The 16,725-nt window shown below is 48.6% G+C and overlaps 7 protein-coding genes across 7 annotated transcripts; 5 read left to right on the top strand and 2 right to left on the bottom strand.

The window, feature by feature from the left end:
- Positions 1-116: 116 nt before the first annotated feature.
- EV420DRAFT_1258958 (S-adenosyl-L-methionine-dependent methyltransferase) lies at positions 117-2,834 on the bottom strand (the record flags this gene model as incomplete). Its single annotated transcript, XM_060466922.1, has 5 exons — positions 117-832; positions 890-1,002; positions 1,048-1,112; positions 1,983-2,662; positions 2,717-2,834. Coding segments are annotated over 5 exons (1,692 nt in total), but the record flags the coding sequence as incomplete, so codon positions are not given.
- Positions 2,835-4,510: 1,676 nt separating this feature from the next.
- Positions 4,511-7,413, top strand: EV420DRAFT_1615953 (pyridoxal phosphate-dependent transferase; the record flags this gene model as incomplete). Its single annotated transcript, XM_060475082.1, has 11 exons — positions 4,511-4,536; positions 4,577-4,692; positions 4,745-4,813; positions 4,865-4,977; positions 5,035-5,290; positions 6,217-6,345; positions 6,407-6,469; positions 6,522-6,661; positions 6,717-6,828; positions 6,886-7,004; positions 7,060-7,413. The coding sequence occupies 11 exons, from the start codon at positions 4,511-4,513 to the stop codon at positions 7,411-7,413; spliced, it is 1,497 nt and encodes a 498-aa protein (XP_060339027.1).
- Positions 7,414-7,947: 534 nt separating this feature from the next.
- EV420DRAFT_16864 (protein serine threonine phosphatase 2C) lies at positions 7,948-9,299 on the bottom strand. The gene is made up of 4 exons (XM_060479286.1): positions 9,076-9,299; positions 8,664-9,026; positions 8,444-8,608; positions 7,948-8,390 (listed from the first exon to the last, which is right to left on the bottom strand). Exons 1-4 carry the CDS (start codon positions 9,263-9,265, stop codon positions 7,960-7,962), a joined length of 1,149 nt encoding a protein of 382 aa, XP_060339026.1. The 5' UTR covers positions 9,266-9,299; the 3' UTR covers positions 7,948-7,959.
- EV420DRAFT_1297211 (cyclophilin-like domain-containing protein) lies at positions 9,276-10,727 on the top strand. The gene is made up of 2 exons (XM_060468347.1): positions 9,276-10,270; positions 10,326-10,727. The coding sequence occupies exons 1-2, from the start codon at positions 9,382-9,384 to the stop codon at positions 10,505-10,507; spliced, it is 1,071 nt and encodes a 356-aa protein (XP_060339025.1). The 5' UTR covers positions 9,276-9,381; the 3' UTR covers positions 10,508-10,727.
- Positions 10,640-11,509, top strand: EV420DRAFT_16262 (tRNA intron endonuclease). Its single transcript, XM_060476000.1, has 5 exons — positions 10,640-10,788; positions 10,842-10,923; positions 10,993-11,122; positions 11,179-11,407; positions 11,469-11,509. The coding sequence occupies exons 1-4, from the start codon at positions 10,771-10,773 to the stop codon at positions 11,297-11,299; spliced, it is 351 nt and encodes a 116-aa protein (XP_060339024.1). The 5' UTR covers positions 10,640-10,770; the 3' UTR covers positions 11,300-11,407; positions 11,469-11,509.
- A 752-nt stretch (positions 11,510-12,261) lies between these two features.
- On the top strand, positions 12,262-15,364 carry EV420DRAFT_1757038 (fungal-specific transcription factor domain-containing protein; the record flags this gene model as incomplete). Its single annotated transcript, XM_060480503.1, has 9 exons — positions 12,262-12,401; positions 12,453-12,596; positions 12,643-12,709; positions 12,761-13,024; positions 13,075-13,636; positions 13,687-13,814; positions 13,868-14,082; positions 14,132-14,188; positions 14,246-15,364. The coding sequence occupies 9 exons, from the start codon at positions 12,262-12,264 to the stop codon at positions 14,976-14,978; spliced, it is 2,310 nt and encodes a 769-aa protein (XP_060339023.1). The 3' UTR covers positions 14,979-15,364.
- EV420DRAFT_1633652 (uncharacterized protein) lies at positions 15,160-16,021 on the top strand (the record flags this gene model as incomplete). Its single annotated transcript, XM_060476216.1, has 4 exons — positions 15,160-15,184; positions 15,390-15,683; positions 15,742-15,803; positions 15,857-16,021. The coding sequence occupies 4 exons, from the start codon at positions 15,160-15,162 to the stop codon at positions 16,019-16,021; spliced, it is 546 nt and encodes a 181-aa protein (XP_060339022.1).
- Positions 16,022-16,725: the final 704 nt, after the last annotated feature.

The raw sequence follows: 16,725 nt of genomic DNA, 5'->3' as shown, positions 1-16,725 counted from the left end.
TGTGACTCTAAGGACTAGCCGTTAACGTAGGGTGTCAGCCACGCATTTTTTGAATCAAGCGGTTATACCGATACATAAAAGGGAATCCTTCGTTTCAACGATCTACAGGCTAAGATTTAAATAGCAGACTTTGGCCACATCGTCAGCCTACCTTGACCATGATTTTCAATAGGGTTGCGTACCTTTTGAGCATACACCACTGTCCAGTCTTCATATATGTTTGGTCCGTCGTCCCACTCTTTCGTCAAGCCATCAAGAAGATCATCGTACTCTCGTTCTGATGATACCAGCCCAAATCCATTTGCATCGAAGATAGGCCCGCGCATGGCAGAATATACTGTAATCAGGTTATCCCTGAGTTCAGTCCGATCCGCACCAGCCCATGCTCCCACAGGCAAAGCCCGCGTTTCGCTGTGTACGTTAACGAAACCTTCTCGGGCCAGCATACCAGGGAGACGTTCCGCAACATCTATGACCAAGCCTTTATGTGTATATAATTTGGCCAAAATTTTCCCTATCTTTGCGGAATAAGGTCCTGTATGGGGTGAAATCGAGGAACCTTCAATGAACTGCACCCATCCACCAGGAGCGAGAACACGGTGCGTCTCTACCAAAGCAGAGTTCCACTGCGATTCCGTCAGGGCGGCATAGAGAACACGTTGATTGACCAGTAAGTACGAATCAGTCCATTCGCCAGGTAAATCTGTGACCGAGTGGTGGTGAAAAACAATGTTTGGCGGAAGTAACTTTGGAAAAATTTTGGACTGTATATCAATAGCCGTGAGAGAAACAGACGAGGGCACTTCTTTGGCAATCGAGAGGATCCATGCTCCTGGAAAGAGGTATAAGACTATAGGAAGAACATACAGCTCGTAGCGTAGACCCCCACCAGATCCAGTTCCCGAATCTAAAACTTTATCACCAGGCCCCAGGGTTATAGGCGCCACGACGGATTTTCCATCACATAGCGTACGCCTGAGAAAGGAGTGCTGCGACTCGAGCCTTTAATACGTTAGTACAGCAAACGCAGATTAACAAATAGCTTACCGCTGCTTCTCCTGAGCATCGGAGGGTAATAAGTAATGCACATCTGGTGAAGACGACCAAGCCCTCTGTGGTTGCTGTGCTCTTCTTACAGAACGCATCGGCGAAGAAGGAACCAAGGGAATTTGGGGACAGGATACGAAAACAACCCCATCATCTCAACGCCCCAGCGTATTTCTACGGCAATATTGTTGGTATAGATTATTTAATTGACGGACTCAAATTTCGCAGGGTCCTCCTGTGGCATCAGACTCAATTGCGATGCATGCGGATCCTGGAACAAGGGACGTGTTGTTGTGGAGATTTCTAATTGAGCCTGCACTACTGCAGCGTATGTGTGCTTTCATCGGACTGCTGACCTTTACCACAAGCTGAAATATTGTTAGTACATTATACAAGTGCAACCGTAGAAGGTGACAACATACAGTAACGGAACGGTTCAGGAGATACTTGATGCCCACAACAGGGACGAAAAGTCGAAACAGGAACTGTCGGAGGTCAGACGCCTCGAGATTCTATCGTTGATAATGAGCACGGCTCAGGTTGTGGTGAGAACAATTGTAAGAACGCGCCGGAAACGGAGAACAAACCCTTACATATCCCCTTCTGCGTACAAAGACCTAATATACAGGGACGACGCGAACTCGAAGCCGAGTCAGATCCTGAGCGTGGATAATGATGTGCACTCTCATTGCGCACTTCAATCAAGTGATATAGAGTCTAATTGGAACATCGAAACGGATTTACTCATGAAGGACGTGATCAATTCTCCTTCCACCTAACTCTTCCTTGGCTTTAAGTGTGTACTGGGAGGTCTTGTAGGGCGCACCATGAAGCATAGGTATGAATATATAGCAAAGTAATTTCTTTGTTTCTACAATCCATGATCTAAAATTTAAACCGTGGGCTTCGGTGAGGATCGTCAGCGTAGCTTTAACTTGACCTACATTGGGATCGCGCACCTTTTGAGCGTACACAGCTGTCCAGTCTTTCGAAGCAGATATGCTTTGTCCATTATCCCACTCTTTCGCCAGGCCACCGAGAAGGTCATCGTATTCCTGTTCTGACGAGACCAGCCCGAATCCATCTGCTTCAAAGATAGGTCCGCGCATGGCAGAATATACTGAGGTTAAGTTGTCTCTGTGCTCCAGCCCATCCGTACCAGCCCATGCCCCAAGGGGCAAAGCCCGCGTTTCGCTATGAACGTTGATGAATCCCTCTCGTCCTAACATGTCAGGGAGACGCTTTGCGATGTCTATAAGTAGGCCTTTATGCGCGTAAAGTTTGCCCAAGATGTTTCCTATCTTCTCAGAGTAAGGCCCCATACGTGTTGAGATTGTCGAGCCTTCGATGATTTGTACCCATCCACCGGGAGCGAGGACGCGGTAAATCTCTGACAAGGCCGCCCTCCACTGTGATTCCGTCAGGGCTGCGTAGAGAACACGTTGGTTTATAAGCGAGTAGGTGTCGGTCCATTCTCCGGGTAACTCTGTAACCGAGTAGATAGAGAATGTGATGTTCCTGGGAAATGATTCGGGGAAGATTTTGGATTGTATATCAATAGCTGTAAGAGAAACCGATGGTGGAATTTCTTTCGCCAGCGACATAACCCAGGCTCCTGAGAGAAAGTGTAAGAGGAGAGAAACGACATTCTACAAACGTAAAGTGTTACCGGTTCCTGTACCCGAATCTAATACCTTGTCACCGGGCCTCAAGACTATAGGTGGCAACACAGATTTGCCATCGCACAGTGCGCGCCTGAGAAGAGAGTGCTGCAACTCAAGTCTTCGATAGTCAATATAGCCAACGGAACAGACTATTAATTAACTTGCCGCTGCTTCTCCTGAATATCGGAGGGCAATATGTAGTGCGTGTCGGGCGAAGATGGCCAAGCCCTCTGGGATTGCCGAGATCTTGCCACGGGAGCCCTGAGGAAAGAAAAGGGAGACGAGAACGAGAACATTTCGCGACGGGGTCCAAATCAAACCCATTATCTCGTATTTCTACGACGAAAAGGCTGGTGTAGAACGATTGACAGACTCAATGTTCACAGGCATTCTCTGTGGCGCCGAAGTGCAACACACGCGGATTCCTGGAGCAGGGAATATCTTTCATCTTAAAGAGCTTCTATCAACACGTGAGTATTTTTCAACTACCGCGACATATGTTTGTAAACTTACGTCGGAACTATTTCACGACCTTTCCACGAGGTGAAGCGTCACTAAAGCGTCACCAAGGTACATTATCCAGGCGCAACGACTGACATGGACAGTTCACAATTGCGACCATGTTCAATGCCTAGGCTCTGCACTGTCCCTCACGTTCAATGGGGTAAGTATTTTGGAGGTACATGGTACGTAGTCCTCAGCGGCGGGACAGTTCTGAAGTCACTTGATACATACGGACGGACGAAATGTAGAAACGGAAGCTGTCGTCGACAAATTTTCGAACTCGGGCTTGGACGGAGTCAGTATGCCGTAAACTTGTACAAACACTTGTGACTTTATAGTATACCGCCACAGTCATCTTGGATCTTACCCTGACAATAAGCCTTGGAATAGCTTGGAATCCGACCTTTTGAACAAGCATCATTCAGTGGCCTGATTTCTTCTCGTCACCGAACATAACAGCTTCTGTCTTCTGTTCACCAAGTTCCCTTCTCGATGTGTCTATACCTATTTTTTTTTTCCAATGAGGAACCTGTCGATCAACGACGTTGCACTGAATTGCTCAATGCTTAGACTCGTAACTGCTGCTTGTGCGCGATGAACTGGTGCGCGCGATTATACAAGGAACGATAGATGCGTCTTGGCGGAGATGATACGCCAGCTGATGGAACCTCAAGCTACTAGCAGTGAACTCGATGTGGCGACAGGAACTTCAATAGCCAGACAAAAATGGTGACGGCTTCTCGCGTTTCGTCTCATCCCGGGGAATTGAACGCAGATAGCCAGAACCACAATGAGCCCAATGAAACATTAGCTACTTACTTCTTGGCCGTCTTGCTCTTCCCTATTACTTTCGTGTTTCTCATTACCCGCGGCGTTTTCGACATTAACTATGCTGCCTGTTGTATAGGAGGCGGCTGGGCTACGAGTAAATCAGTGGGATGGCAGGGGTGAACTAATCCCGGTGGCCGTCAAGCTACTGCGAATGGTTTCAGGGCCTTTCTAGCAGCTGTAGCTCGCCACCTTTGTCCTTTGTGCTCTGATGAAATCCGATTATACAGCCAGCATCTGCCTTCTGTGCGTCATGAGCGCGAAGTGGCGCGTCTCAACTCCGACATTTTCTCTTGGACGTTAAGTTCGCTACGGAAGCTAATCCCAAATTTGAGATACAAGCAATCCGTTAGATCTTCTGTCAATCGTTCAACCGTTCCAAAGTAACTCCATGGAGGCCCAACGCGAAGTATAAAACCTAAGGGACTTGTTGTTTCTTCAATTCAACTTCCCCCTCATCTCACAAAATGAATGTTGAACAGCGAGTTTCTCGGTTTTTTAACCCTCGCACAGCTACTCATCTTCACTCGTAGGTTTCGTAAAGCTGGCTACCAGGCAATTGATCGCATTTGTGATCACCACTATTCACTACAGAGTAAAGCGGTTCTACCCAACGTACAACCTGGTTACCTGAAGCCTTTAATACCATGTGTGTAACAAAATTCTCATCAGATGCCAGGATATTCACAACAGTTATCTAGCGGCTCCTCCAGAGTCGGGAGAAGATTTTCAAACTATTGCCGATGATTATCAAAGACTCATTGTACCTGGTATGTCTCCGGCGTTTTCTGCTTTCCGGGTGATCCAATACTATATTCTAGGTCTCGCGCATTGGCAGCACCCGTCCTTCTTCGCTTACTTCCCAATTGCAAGCACATTCGAAGGCATTCTCGGAGACCTCTATGCCAGCAGTGTCGCCAACCCTGTCTTTACCGTAAGTCTTCGATTATTGTTGTATACTTACAGCAATGAAGCCGTTAACATGTATCAGTGGGCATCCGGCCCCGCATGCAGTGAACTAGAGGCCATCGTCATGGATTGGGCAGCGAAGCTGTTGGGTCTGTCTCCTGGCTTCATGCATGAATCTGGGACTGGCGGAGGAGTGATTCTTTCGACTGCTTCAGAATCTGCGATGATAGCTATCGTAGCTGCTCGTGCATCGTATCAACGAAGCTATCCGGACACTAAGCTCGAGGACCTTGTTATCTATGTCACGTCCCAGACTCATTCGCTTGGCATAAAAGCTGGCATGGTGTTAGGGTAGACCTGTGACCGGTCCCCTACAATGAGCAAGCGTCGATGTAGGGGACCTGTAAAGCTGACTTTTAATTCATAGGCGACATGGTTAGGCATTTGCCGAGGCCCAAAAAGGACATTCGGGTCGTTTCCATATTGGGGTTTTGGTGGTGATCATATTGATCTCGACGCGTTCGACGCGACTTTGCTCTGTACTTTTCATTAGCCATGATCCAGCAATCAAATTCATTACCAAAAGAATTTCCTTGCTCTACACATGTCTTCTATACTCTTGTTTCATCCTCAGCTGCGCCAACAGCTGCCAGCTCATCGACCCAATTCATTCTCAATCCAAAGCCCAAGAAGGTGACCATGTCGAAATCTGCAGCTAAGGAGATGGAAAGAGCACAACTGAATATCCTCGTTCTCAATATCTGCCCCCAGCTACTCTCAGAAGTCCAGTACTCTCGCTTTTCCGGCCTCTGGCACACCTTCATACCTTCACACCCAATTCCTGCACCGACTTTTGATGATGATTATGCTGCATCTAACATGTCTTCCTCACTTCTCTTTTCTACTGCTGCATTGCTACCACATCCAATGGAAACTCCGACGCTCTCTGTCGTAACCCATGCTACAGACCATTTATCTTCTGCACTGCCCAGTCCTCTCTCTCCTTTCTTCTCTGACAATGTTTGTGCTGTTAAAACAGATTTCGTTGATTATATGGATTTTAAGGATGGTAATATGAAGTTACAATGTCAGATTACATGGCTTCACGTCGAGACGCGATGGTATCTGAACGAGATCGGTGAATCACCACCAAAACCCCAATATGGAAACGACCCGAATGTCCTTTTTGGGCCTCGGCAAATGCCTAACCAGCTTTACAGGTCCCCTACATCGACGCTTGCTCATTGTAGGGGACCGGTCACAGGTCTAGTGTTAGGGCTATCTGTGCACATCCTAGAGGTCCAATCTGAGGACAACTATTCATTGAGAGGCGATACTCTCAGCGACGCCTTGGAGCAAGATGCTCGGGCTGGAAAAAAGCCGTTTATCTTCAGTGAGATTAAAATTTCTTCTACTTATAACATCCAAGGTCACTGACATCTGTTTACTCTCAGTTGCTACTGTGGGAACTACGTCCTCTGGGGCCATCGATAATATTCGTGAGATCAAGGAAGTCGGTAAGACTGGAACATGAGATAGAAAGGTCTGCAATGGTTAACTTTAACCTAGTCAAGGAGCATCCTTATTTACGCATTCACGTTGACGCTGCTTGGGCCGGTGTAGCGTTCAGCTGTCCCGAGTATCGAGAGACGGGCTATCTCGCCGATATCAACGACGTTGCAGACTCCTTCTGTACCAACTTCCACAAGGTCCGGGGCGTTTCATTCGTTGAGTACCTTCTGGTCTGACCTGTTATGCATACAGTGTGGTCTCGTCAACTTGGAATCTTCTGCTTTTTGGGTTAAGAATCGGAAATACCTTACGGAAGCGTTAGACGTAACTCCGCCGTATATGAGAACAAAACAAGGCGACAACGGTCAGCGCAATCTATTCGCTTTATGGTGGCTAAAACCACTGAGCATGGAGTTTTCAGACCGGACCCTCGATTACCGCAACTGGCACCTTGCACTCAGTCGAAGGTTCCGATCTTTGAAGCTGTGGTTCGTGTTGCGCAGCTTTGGAGTGCAAGGTTTTCAACAACATATCCGAAAGGTGCCTCATTTTTCTCTGGAATTTGTCGACTCTGGCACTTATTTAAACCTCGCAGTCAATCGGTCTCAATGATCTGTTCGTCAGCCTGGCCAAACAATCTGATATCATTGAAATTCTGGTCCCGCCTTCCTTGGGCTTGACTGTCTTCCGAGTGAATCCACCCTCTCATCACCGACACAACCTGGAGTCCTTGAACGACCTCAACACGGCATTTTTCGGTCGTTTATCCACTCGGAACGATATTTACCTCACGCAAACGCTTTTGGACGGGGTGGTTTGCATACGCCTTGCTGTTGGTGCCGTACAAACCGAAGAAAGTCATATACGGAACGCGTTTGGTATTGTTGTGAAGGAAGCGACTCTGGCAATAGATGAGTGGAAACAGCGGCCTGTACAGTCCGCGTTGTAATGCCGCCCCCTAATATGCGAAATGGAGGTATTAGGCTCAAAAAAGGGCTTTCATTTTTTAATTGGCAACCTAACTTAATCATGACTCGGAATGAACTTCCACACCTTTAAGCATATCCATTCTTTCAAGGTAGATACGTCTTGTTTATTATCCCACTCCTTTGTCGTGCTTGCGATGAGATCGTTCAGGACTAAGAGTATTTATATAAGGATATGGGTTATGTTCAAGGCGCATTGATCAACAACTGTGGTAAGGGTTCTGTAGTTCAACAGCAGTGACACGGAGAAAATGTTTCTTCGGACGCGACGAAAAGAGACCACGAGAATCTGCGAGTCGAATTTGCAGGTTCGCGGTCTGGCCTCTGCAACAGAGCACATGGGGAACACAACTTCGATGTCTGCCTTCCCAATCGCTGGGACTCCATGGCGCTCAGACAAGCGCTCAAGGCCAGCCCTGTATGATGTCGCTATCTATGTGGAAAGACTAGAAACAAGGGAAGAAGAGCATGAAGGACCATGTTAGCGATGTCTGATCATTTTAAGATCTTTAGAGAGGAAGAATAATGATGGTGGTGTCATCGACTCTTCGACTGTTGAACTGTTGCTGCATCATCAAGCTATACAAGTTTGCTTCGCCATCTCCACCCAAGACATTCCACAGAAGATCGAGAGCCAGGTTACTACTATCCTGTCGGGCACGGTTGATAGCGGCAAACCAGAGGGGTGCAGCATCAGCCGTGTTCTTCACTTGTGAACTTCTCGAGTACAAATTGATCAGCCCGTCCGTACTAAGGATAAGCACGCTGGGTTGATCAACTGAGACGTGCACGACATCAGCCTGGTTAGAGAGATAGGGCGGCGTGAGATTACGCGCCATTAGCGCGTCAATTTTGTAGTTTGGGTGAAAGGGCGGAGTGGCTAGGGCGAGAACGCGTCGGGCGTAGATAACTGGAAGCTTAAAAGGCATGTCACCTATGGCTAGCAAAGCATATACATAAATACGATTCATGAATGATCAACAAATGGCTCACCGCGAGTCAAAGTAATCAGACCCAGCGTTCTGTATTCATATATGCACTCGGTTTCACCTGGATGTTCAGCTCTAACACGGTCTGCCTCTGCGTCGTTACGGCAATTATGATATGCGCTGAGGATTTTGACGGATTGTCGCCCAATCGAGTCCAATGTGCCAAGAACTATTCGATGCATCAGTTGCACTCGTACGAATGCAAAATACGAACGGCGGCTCACTGGCATCACAGTCGCCGAGGCTAGCAACAAAAAGAGACTTGGATGGGCTGATTAGAGCTACCAAGGCAGTGGTACCTGTCCTGGCACGCATAAGTTGCACATAAGAGTTCCCTGTCTCGCTTGAAGGATCTGTAATGATCTCTTTAATTTCGTAGTCGTTCAGGGCAGATATTTGAGCCAGTCCACCAGGAAAGAAGTCGAGAAAGTCAGTCTTAATGCGCTCGTCAATGTCGGAAATGCAATCAACCAGGATCTTCTCTATAGCGGATTCTGAGGGAGAAGGCAAAGTTTGCAATGAGGCTTTGACCTTGCCCGGTAAGGTCTCTGCAACGAAATCAACAGTTTCGTGACCTGCTCCATGGCCTTCGGTTCACATTAGTACCAGAGAAATAGAGAACTGTTCCTTATTCACCATCGAAAACACTAATGAATTTCCAAGTACCACTAGCAAGCTCCCATTCTTCTACAACGTGCCGGTCTTCAATGCGATCCTGCAGTCGAGTAGAGGGCTGGAATGCGACAATGTGGGCACCACACTTGACAGTCGCGTTAGATACTCGTGCCAAGTCTGTACGGAGCTGTTCATCGACTTGCTGTGACATCGGAGAGCGGAAGCAAGACGGTGACCAGAATTTCGATTAGCTTCCATCCCTTTCCAGTGTTACATAATCCATCTTCACTTGATGTACGCGTCTTCTGCTCTTTGCTCTCTACCACCATGTCCCGACCACTCACCTACTTCGATATCAGCATCGGTGGTGTCCCTGCTGGGCGAATCGTGTTCGAGCTGTACGCCGACTTGGTGCCCAAGACTGCAGAGAACTTTCGTGTTCTGTGCAGGGGAGACACCACAAGCGAGGATGGCGTCCCGCTCAAGTATGCAGGATCGGGGTTCCACCGGGTGATCAAGGGTTTCATGTGTCAAGGTGGTGACTTTACTGCCCACAATGGCACCGGAGGACTCTCGATCTACGGCGCCAAGTTCCCTGATGAAGCCTTCCCCGTGAAGCACAGTAAACCGTTCTTGCTTTCGATGGCCAACTCGGGACCAAACACAAATGGGTCGCAGTTTTTTATCACCGTTGCACCCACACCACATCTTGATGACAAACACGTCGTTTTCGGGGAAGTGAGGCGGGGGAAGGGTATTGTGAGAACAATAGAGAATAACAAGACGGGACCTCAGGATAAGCCTCTGAAGGAGGTGTTGATTGTAAACGCGGGGGAGATCACGGAAGCAGAGCTGGCTGATGATGTCGTAGAAGTGGAGGACTACCCCGAGGACGACGAGCGAGCTGAACAGATCCAGACTGACCCGGCTTTAGCACTGGAAATCGCAGTTAAGATCAAGGACACGGGTGCGTCGCTGTGGAAGGAGGGGAAACGCGCCGACGCACTCCAGTCTTGGCTTAAGGCTCTCCGGTACCTTGATGTTCATCCTGTGCTACCAGATGATTCCCCACAGACTCTCAAAGATACCTTTAAATCGACGCGTACTGCCCTCCTACTCAACGCCACCCTGGCTGGTGCTAAAGCCGACCCGGCAACCGGAGTTGAGGTCGCGACGCGTGTCTTGGGTGTCGATGGTTTGTCTGACGCCGACAGAGGTAATTTAGCTCTCCTTGTCTTGTCATGATTTCAAAACTGACGGTCCTTCTCTAGCCAAAGCTCTATACAGACGCGCACTTTCGTACATCGCCCTAAAAGATGATGATGCCGCAGAGGCAGATCTCCTTGCTGCAGGTGATGATGGCGCTGTCATTCAGGAGCTTACCCGTCTTCGAGCGCGGAAGAAAGAGAAGAGGGATAAAGAGAAGAAGGCTATGCGAAAAATGTTTGCGTAGGGACGGAGGTTTGAAAACATAAATGTAGATTTATCACAACGCCACAGAAAAATTTAAACTGTAGAATTTTTATGGTGGCTGCAAGGATTTTGTCTCGATGGTACCTCCGCTTATACAGCTTCGGTATATGTGCGGGGTTGTGTGGGATATACATACTTTCGTTGCACTTGCTTGGTGAATTCGGGCCGGCTGCGTCGGGATCCGCGTGACAATCACTCTGTCACCCATTTGTTTTTCAAATCCCGACTTTGCTCCCGACAGTCATGAACGTGCACCCATCTGTAAGGCAACACGAGTATTCCTGCACGTTCGACAGTTAAATTTCGTACTTTAGACCCCAGCCCTTACTTCTCTACTTTCCAAGTACCCAAAGACTTCTGGCAGCCTGTTCTTGGTCTATAATGATGTAGTCCATGGTGAGATATTCTTGCTCGCCGATCACCTTTTTCTTCGGCCTGATACCATTGCAGGCCAATCATGGAAAGACGTTGAATCGGTGGATCTCGGAGAGCAGTGCCCTAGAGGCGCAATCAAGGGTCGCAGACCAAATACTGAATCAAATGAGCCCGTCTACATCGTTCCCTGTTCTTTGGCCGAAACCGTGTCCTATGCATGGTCCGTTATATATTATATATCATATATCCGTATGTTCCGGATCTTACCATTCCCAGGCTGCAATCCGCTTTCAAATCACTTTCAGATCCATCTGAAATCTATCTGGGAATAACTGCAGATGACTCTTCAATAGTGTACTACAAGATTAGTTCCGGTATCGTCAAGCCACCAGTCTAGTACATCCGGAGTAGAGAGGGAATACCTCCTTTGGACCTTCAGATACGACACCCTAGGACACAGTCTCGGAAAACGACAGGAGATTGAACGTGTAGAATCCGCGGAAATGTACGTCCAATCCGTACTTTTGGATCATGGGTGCATATAAGCAGTGCTAAAGTATCAATAGATAAGCCGTATTATCATGTAGCACTTGGTCAGCAACAATGTTATCATTGGACCGTATTTCTACTCGTTCCGCAACAGCACCAGCTCCGCTGAGCACAAGACTTCTTTGCTTGACAAGAATCTTCGGCCTCGGCGCCACTGAAAGCTGCCCCGTGTTGTGGCCTCCTAATACCTTTGAGTGCTATGTTCAGGTATTTGGTGGCTGAAGCAGAACAAATTTCTTTGGCTTTGCTATTCCTTCAAAACACAGCACGGAATGCACCCAGGGTCGAAAATAACACACAAACAACCCATGACCAAGCAACGTTCGTGGTTCGCAGCAATAGTTTAGCGATGGTCATCGTAACAATCAAGACGAGCATACGACTTTCTCCTTCGTGCTGGACCGTGTGAGTCGTAGTTGAATTATCTTTTCGTTCTGACTGTGGAGTCAGTTCACGCCCGCTGACCATGGATCCACAAGCGTCGGCAGATCGGAGAAGATCCTTACCATCCTAAAGATCTTTTATACCGATGTAACGAACTACCGTTAATAGGTTGAGGCCATGCTGCCAAGGAATTGTGCAGGAATTCGGTGTCCCACTTTCCTGTAGGGGATCATATCTCAGGCAAACGTTCATCAGCTCGCCATTTACTTGCAGCAACGCATGTGCAGACAATGGGATGACATCATGAGGTCTTTTTGCTGTCAGACTCCCGCCTCCCGAAATGTTCCCTCGACGCCACACACCGCCTTTGCCTTCCCACGTCTGCAATCATTGGGCTGCATTTCTGAGGCGCTCGTTCCTATTCTGATGAGCTTCTCCCTTGATTTCATCAAAGCCCCATTGTTAAAACGTGTTGGTGCATATGCGTACTCTATTCCTCGTCATTGCAGGGAATTTTGTGGTGATACACACCGCCTCAGTGGCCGGTCCGATAATCCGTTATCTCCGTTTGCCTCAATGAGCTGATGGATAAAAACGCGCGCCTCATTTCTCTCTAGTGCTTATGCTCCTTTCCCGTCTGCCCACCCCACTAACTTTTCATCGATCGTAGTCGACGCTATGAAAGCGGTTGCCGCAAGGCACGCGACCTCCAGAGTACGAGCTCCTTACGCTGCGCAAGCGTGTGACGTTTGTCGTCGAAAGTGAGCCATATACTTGTCGCATTCTTTCGTGTCTAACGGTTCCCAGGAAGACCAGATGTAACGGGATCAGGCCTGTCTGTGGGTCGTGTGAGGCATCGAAGCGCCATAATGAGGTGAGTCATCATGATAAGAGCTATGCACATTCGTCCCTGATGGTCATATAGTGCTCTTGGACCGGCGAGAGTGTCCGCCATCCACGAACAGAGGCTCATTTTGAGGCTTTGCGCAAGCGTATCGACGCACTTGAGGCTTACTGCGAGACCCTCGAGTCCATGATTGATAAATGCAACAAGGATCACGGTGGACTATCGTCTGGCGATCGCCCTACATACCTTGAACTTCGACCTTCGCCTGAGTATCAAGAAGTGGAGATAGACGAATCAAGCAATTCTTCTCAGGAGTTGGTAGCTGCAACAGAGAATCTCAAGGTGCTGCCTTTCCTATCACTTTCGGCGCTCATTACTCAGCTCTTGAATAGCTCGAGGATCGTGACCTAGTCATATACGGAAACGTCGCACCCTTCCGCTTTGCGCCGGTTCCTTCCCAGCGCACCTCCCGGTTTCCAGAGATCATTGCAGATCCCAACGCGCACTACGTTCTCTGGCTCGACGGAGTGTCCTCTTCTCACATCAATTCATCATTCGACTGGTCTCGTCACCTTCCTGCGAATCTCCCCCTTACTCGGCACGAGCATGATAAGATCCTCGACCTCCTGTTCAGCTTCTTTACATCTTGGTGCCTCCGTGTCGTCCCGACTCTGTTTCTCCGCGACATGTACCGGGCTATTGCATCATCCGGAACAGTCAAGACACCCCACTACTCTCCAATGCTGCATAATGCGCTGATCGCTCTCGCTGCTGCATTCTCTGACGATCCGCGCATCAACAGTTTCAAGACTCGGGAGCAATACGCGATGAAGGCGAAATCGTACCTGGAAGATGAGTGTGAGAGACCGAACATTTGCGTCGTACAGGCTCTCAGCTTGCTTGGGAGTTTTCACTCGTCGAATGGTGACCAGAATCTGGGATACCTGTATTTCGGTATGTTTGGTTCTCATGGGAACGGCAACCGGTACTTACCGGCTCCGCAGGTATGAGTACCAGGGTCGGCCAGATTCTGGGCTTAGAAGTTGACTGCTCTAAGCTTGTGACGGCGGGTAAAATCAGCCATGATGATATGCTTGACAGGAATTGGGCTCACTGGACGGCCTTCAGTTTGGTACGTTGGGTCTCATTGTTCTTCCCCTACATTGAGCTCATTCCTCCATATAGGATGTATGCTGGTCCCTATACGTCGGAAGAGACTGCTCCGTTCCCATCCCAGCGCATATGGAAGATATACCTGTTCCTTTCGTCGATTCGGCCTTTGATCAGATGACATGGCATCACCCTGGTGCCAACATCCCGCCTCAGCCAAGCTTTCTGTCGAAGACTTTCGCAGCGACGTGCGAGCTCTGTGTGGTAGCTCGGCGTATCATGGAAGTTGTGTGGGTTCATCCATTTCGGATTGTTCATTGTACTGACCCACGTCGCCAGGAACCACCTAGGCACCCGTCAAGATGTTGCCAATCTCGAGTTGATCAGTAAGATGGAGTAAGTCCTACTACCGTCATATCATGTTCTATTTATCAACTAATCTTCGTTGTATAGTCTTCAATTGAACAGCTGGAAGTCGCAACTATGTCCCGAAGTCGATATCACGCCGAGCAATCGCAACCTTTCCACTCCGCATCGCCTCATGATGCACCTTCTCTATTGGTTGATGTTTATCCTCCTCCACAGGCCGTTCTTTAATCGCAAGGGCCGGCCAGTCTATAGCTCCGAACGCGAAATTGATCACAAGAAGCTGTGTAAGCGCGCTGCTGAGAACATCCTCGCGATCCTGCAGACCTGGCGATCGCTCTATACCCTTCGTTACGTCCCAGTGACGCTTTTTCAGGCTGTCTTCTCTGCTGGTACGGTGTTTCTTCTGCTGGGAGGGAACTCGTTGGTCAAGGTGGAGCTTTGCATTCAATACCTAAACGAGATTGGCAAATCATGGAAGTGCGCTACCAACATTGGCACCATCTTACAACAGTTGTTGGAGGATCAGGAGGGTGGGAAGGGTAAAGGAAAGGCAGCCGCAGAGGCTGTTGATGAGGAGGCTCCGCGTTCCTCCTTGTTGCTGAAGCAGTATACTCCTCCTTTGGGACCGCCTCCGAACTATCTTCCCCCTTTGACGCCGCCTTTGAACGCCTTCCCCAACATGGACTTCCTGTTACCGGTTCCTCTCACGGGAGGAGAGTTTGATTCGAATTTTTGGCAACAGCAGCTGAATGATCCCGCTGTGATGAGCGAGATAGCAATGTTTCTGGACGAGAACCACTCTGGAGTGGTACTATGACCGGTGGGTTAGTAGTATGTGTTATTGCCTTCATTTATTTTATACTGTATACATGTTGTAATTCCGCTGTACGCGATAGTCCTGGTATTGTATCTGTTATCTATTCCTCGTATCTTGTCATCATGTACTATATAATACATCACTTGTCTTCATTGAGACCGAAGCCGGATATTTCACAGGCATGGAAGCTCCACGTAGACCTAGGGGTCAGCAGACACGGACCGAGTTGTGAATCACGATGGGAGTCTATTCAAAGACACTGTCGTCGAGAGAAACTCGGAAACTGGACTTGGAACAGCCGGGATGGTGATACATTAGGCCGGCTGTTCATGATGGAGGTTGCGTTCCTTGGCTACGTGATGCAATAATAGAAGCAGGATTAATTGATTACATAATCTGCCTTATACATAGGGTGGGATAGTGCTTCCACGCTTTCTTTGCGTCCTTCGTCCATCTACCCTGCGATGCATCTGTCCTGTGCTCCAGTGGACTTTACGACCGCGTCCTCGACATGCGCCCTCAGCTTTCTGTCACTGGCCGTCGTGCTCGTCATCCTTGCTTGTGTCTGGGCCTGTCGCCACCAACAGCAAGGCGATAAGAAGGGTGTGTGGAAGTGGGGCGTCTTGACCTTGGAGACGCTACAGTCAACGCCGACGAAGGAGAAGGAGTCCATGTCTGTGTCGCAGTTGGAAGGCCAACACCGGCGTGCGTCTTTTACGTTTATTTTTAATTGATTTAATTTTGAAAGACAATCAAACGACAGGTGTGGTTTACTACGAGTCGCAAGCGCCGGTGTCGATGGCGAAGATAATAATGTCGCGGCATGTATGTCTTATGGTCTGCAAGGCATGAAAGATTACTGAGGCTAGCCTTGTTAGACCTTTCGTCGACCAACGCCTCGCTCGATACCACCGCCACCACGGCCTTCGCAACAGCCACCAATATCAACACCACGGCCACAGAGCGGGCCGGGACGACGCACCCGTTCACTATCACCGCCTCGTCTACGCCAGCAACTGCCAGTAACGCCTTCGATGGTGTGATTCTTTTGCGCCGACGAAGAAAGACGAGATAAGGGAATATTACGTTATGTTATTACACGGTATTATGATCTAGACCGCGCCGGGAGGGAGCAAGGCGCTGATTATTTGCTCGCTTGACGTCGCCTCGGGCTGACCAGATGGGCCCTGTCCGACGAGAGGAGGGAAGAGGAAGAGGAGAAGGGGGCCATATTGCTTTCGGTGTTCTGCATTTCATTTGGACTATGGTCACGAGTTCTTGGATTTCGCATTTTTTCTTATATCTATCAGTTTTCGGATGTTCGTTACCGTTGGTTTTTCTTTTTTTTTTCGTTATGTATAATCTATGGACTTTTTTGTTCTGGGGGAGTAATGGACGGAGCGGGTGTTGCGACATATCAATGAAAGGGGGCAGCTCCTAATGAATGACCATATTTATCATACCTCCACCTGGACCGGATTCGATGGTCGGAAAAATGTAGCTTCGACACTCACGACAGCTGTAGAGGCGATGACGTTTCAGTTTTCAGGGCACTGTGAGCGCTCGGTCGGCTCCGAGAAATGAAACAAGGAATGAATTCCTTCCAATGCCCTCATGGGTCTGCTCATTTTTGCGAAGATATGGCTGGCACCACAGCCGAATTAAATGGGCCACCGTTTCAATGTTCCGAAATTTTTCAGATTTCGAAACTGGTGACCTTGCAAGAAGCAGTCTGGAGACTTTGCGT

The sequence above is a fragment of the Desarmillaria tabescens genome (genome assembly GCF_030435595.1).
Source record: "Desarmillaria tabescens strain CCBAS 213 chromosome Unknown EV420scaffold_1, whole genome shotgun sequence".
Lineage (NCBI taxonomy): Eukaryota > Fungi > Basidiomycota > Agaricomycetes > Agaricales > Physalacriaceae > Desarmillaria > Desarmillaria tabescens.
The sequence above is the reverse complement of the archived record's forward strand: the minus strand, read 5'-3'. Positions and strand labels throughout refer to the sequence as shown.

Excerpts from the sequence above, each read along its gene's own strand:
- EV420DRAFT_16864 (XM_060479286.1), bottom strand. The coding sequence starts at position 9,265 with ATGTCACAGCAAGTCGATGAACAGCTCCGTACAGACTTGGCACGAGTA. Across the intron at positions 8,609-8,663 it reads CCTCGGCGACTGTGATGCCA|TTCTTGGCACATTGGACTCG; the intron begins GTGAGCCGCCGT and ends TGCATCGAATAG. Across the intron at positions 8,391-8,443 it reads TCTGATTACTTTGACTCGCG|CCATAGGTGACATGCCTTTT; the intron begins GTGAGCCATTTG and ends ATGCTTTGCTAG.
- EV420DRAFT_16262 (XM_060476000.1), top strand. Across the intron at positions 10,924-10,992 it reads CTATAATGATGTAGTCCATG|ACGTTGAATCGGTGGATCTC; the intron begins GTGAGATATTCT and ends AATCATGGAAAG. Across the intron at positions 11,123-11,178 it reads GAAACCGTGTCCTATGCATG|GCTGCAATCCGCTTTCAAAT; the intron begins GTCCGTTATATA and ends TACCATTCCCAG.
- EV420DRAFT_1297211 (XM_060468347.1), top strand. The coding sequence starts at position 9,382 with ATGTCCCGACCACTCACCTACTTCGATATCAGCATCGGTGGTGTCCCT. Across the intron at positions 10,271-10,325 it reads TTTGTCTGACGCCGACAGAG|CCAAAGCTCTATACAGACGC; the intron begins GTAATTTAGCTC and ends GTCCTTCTCTAG.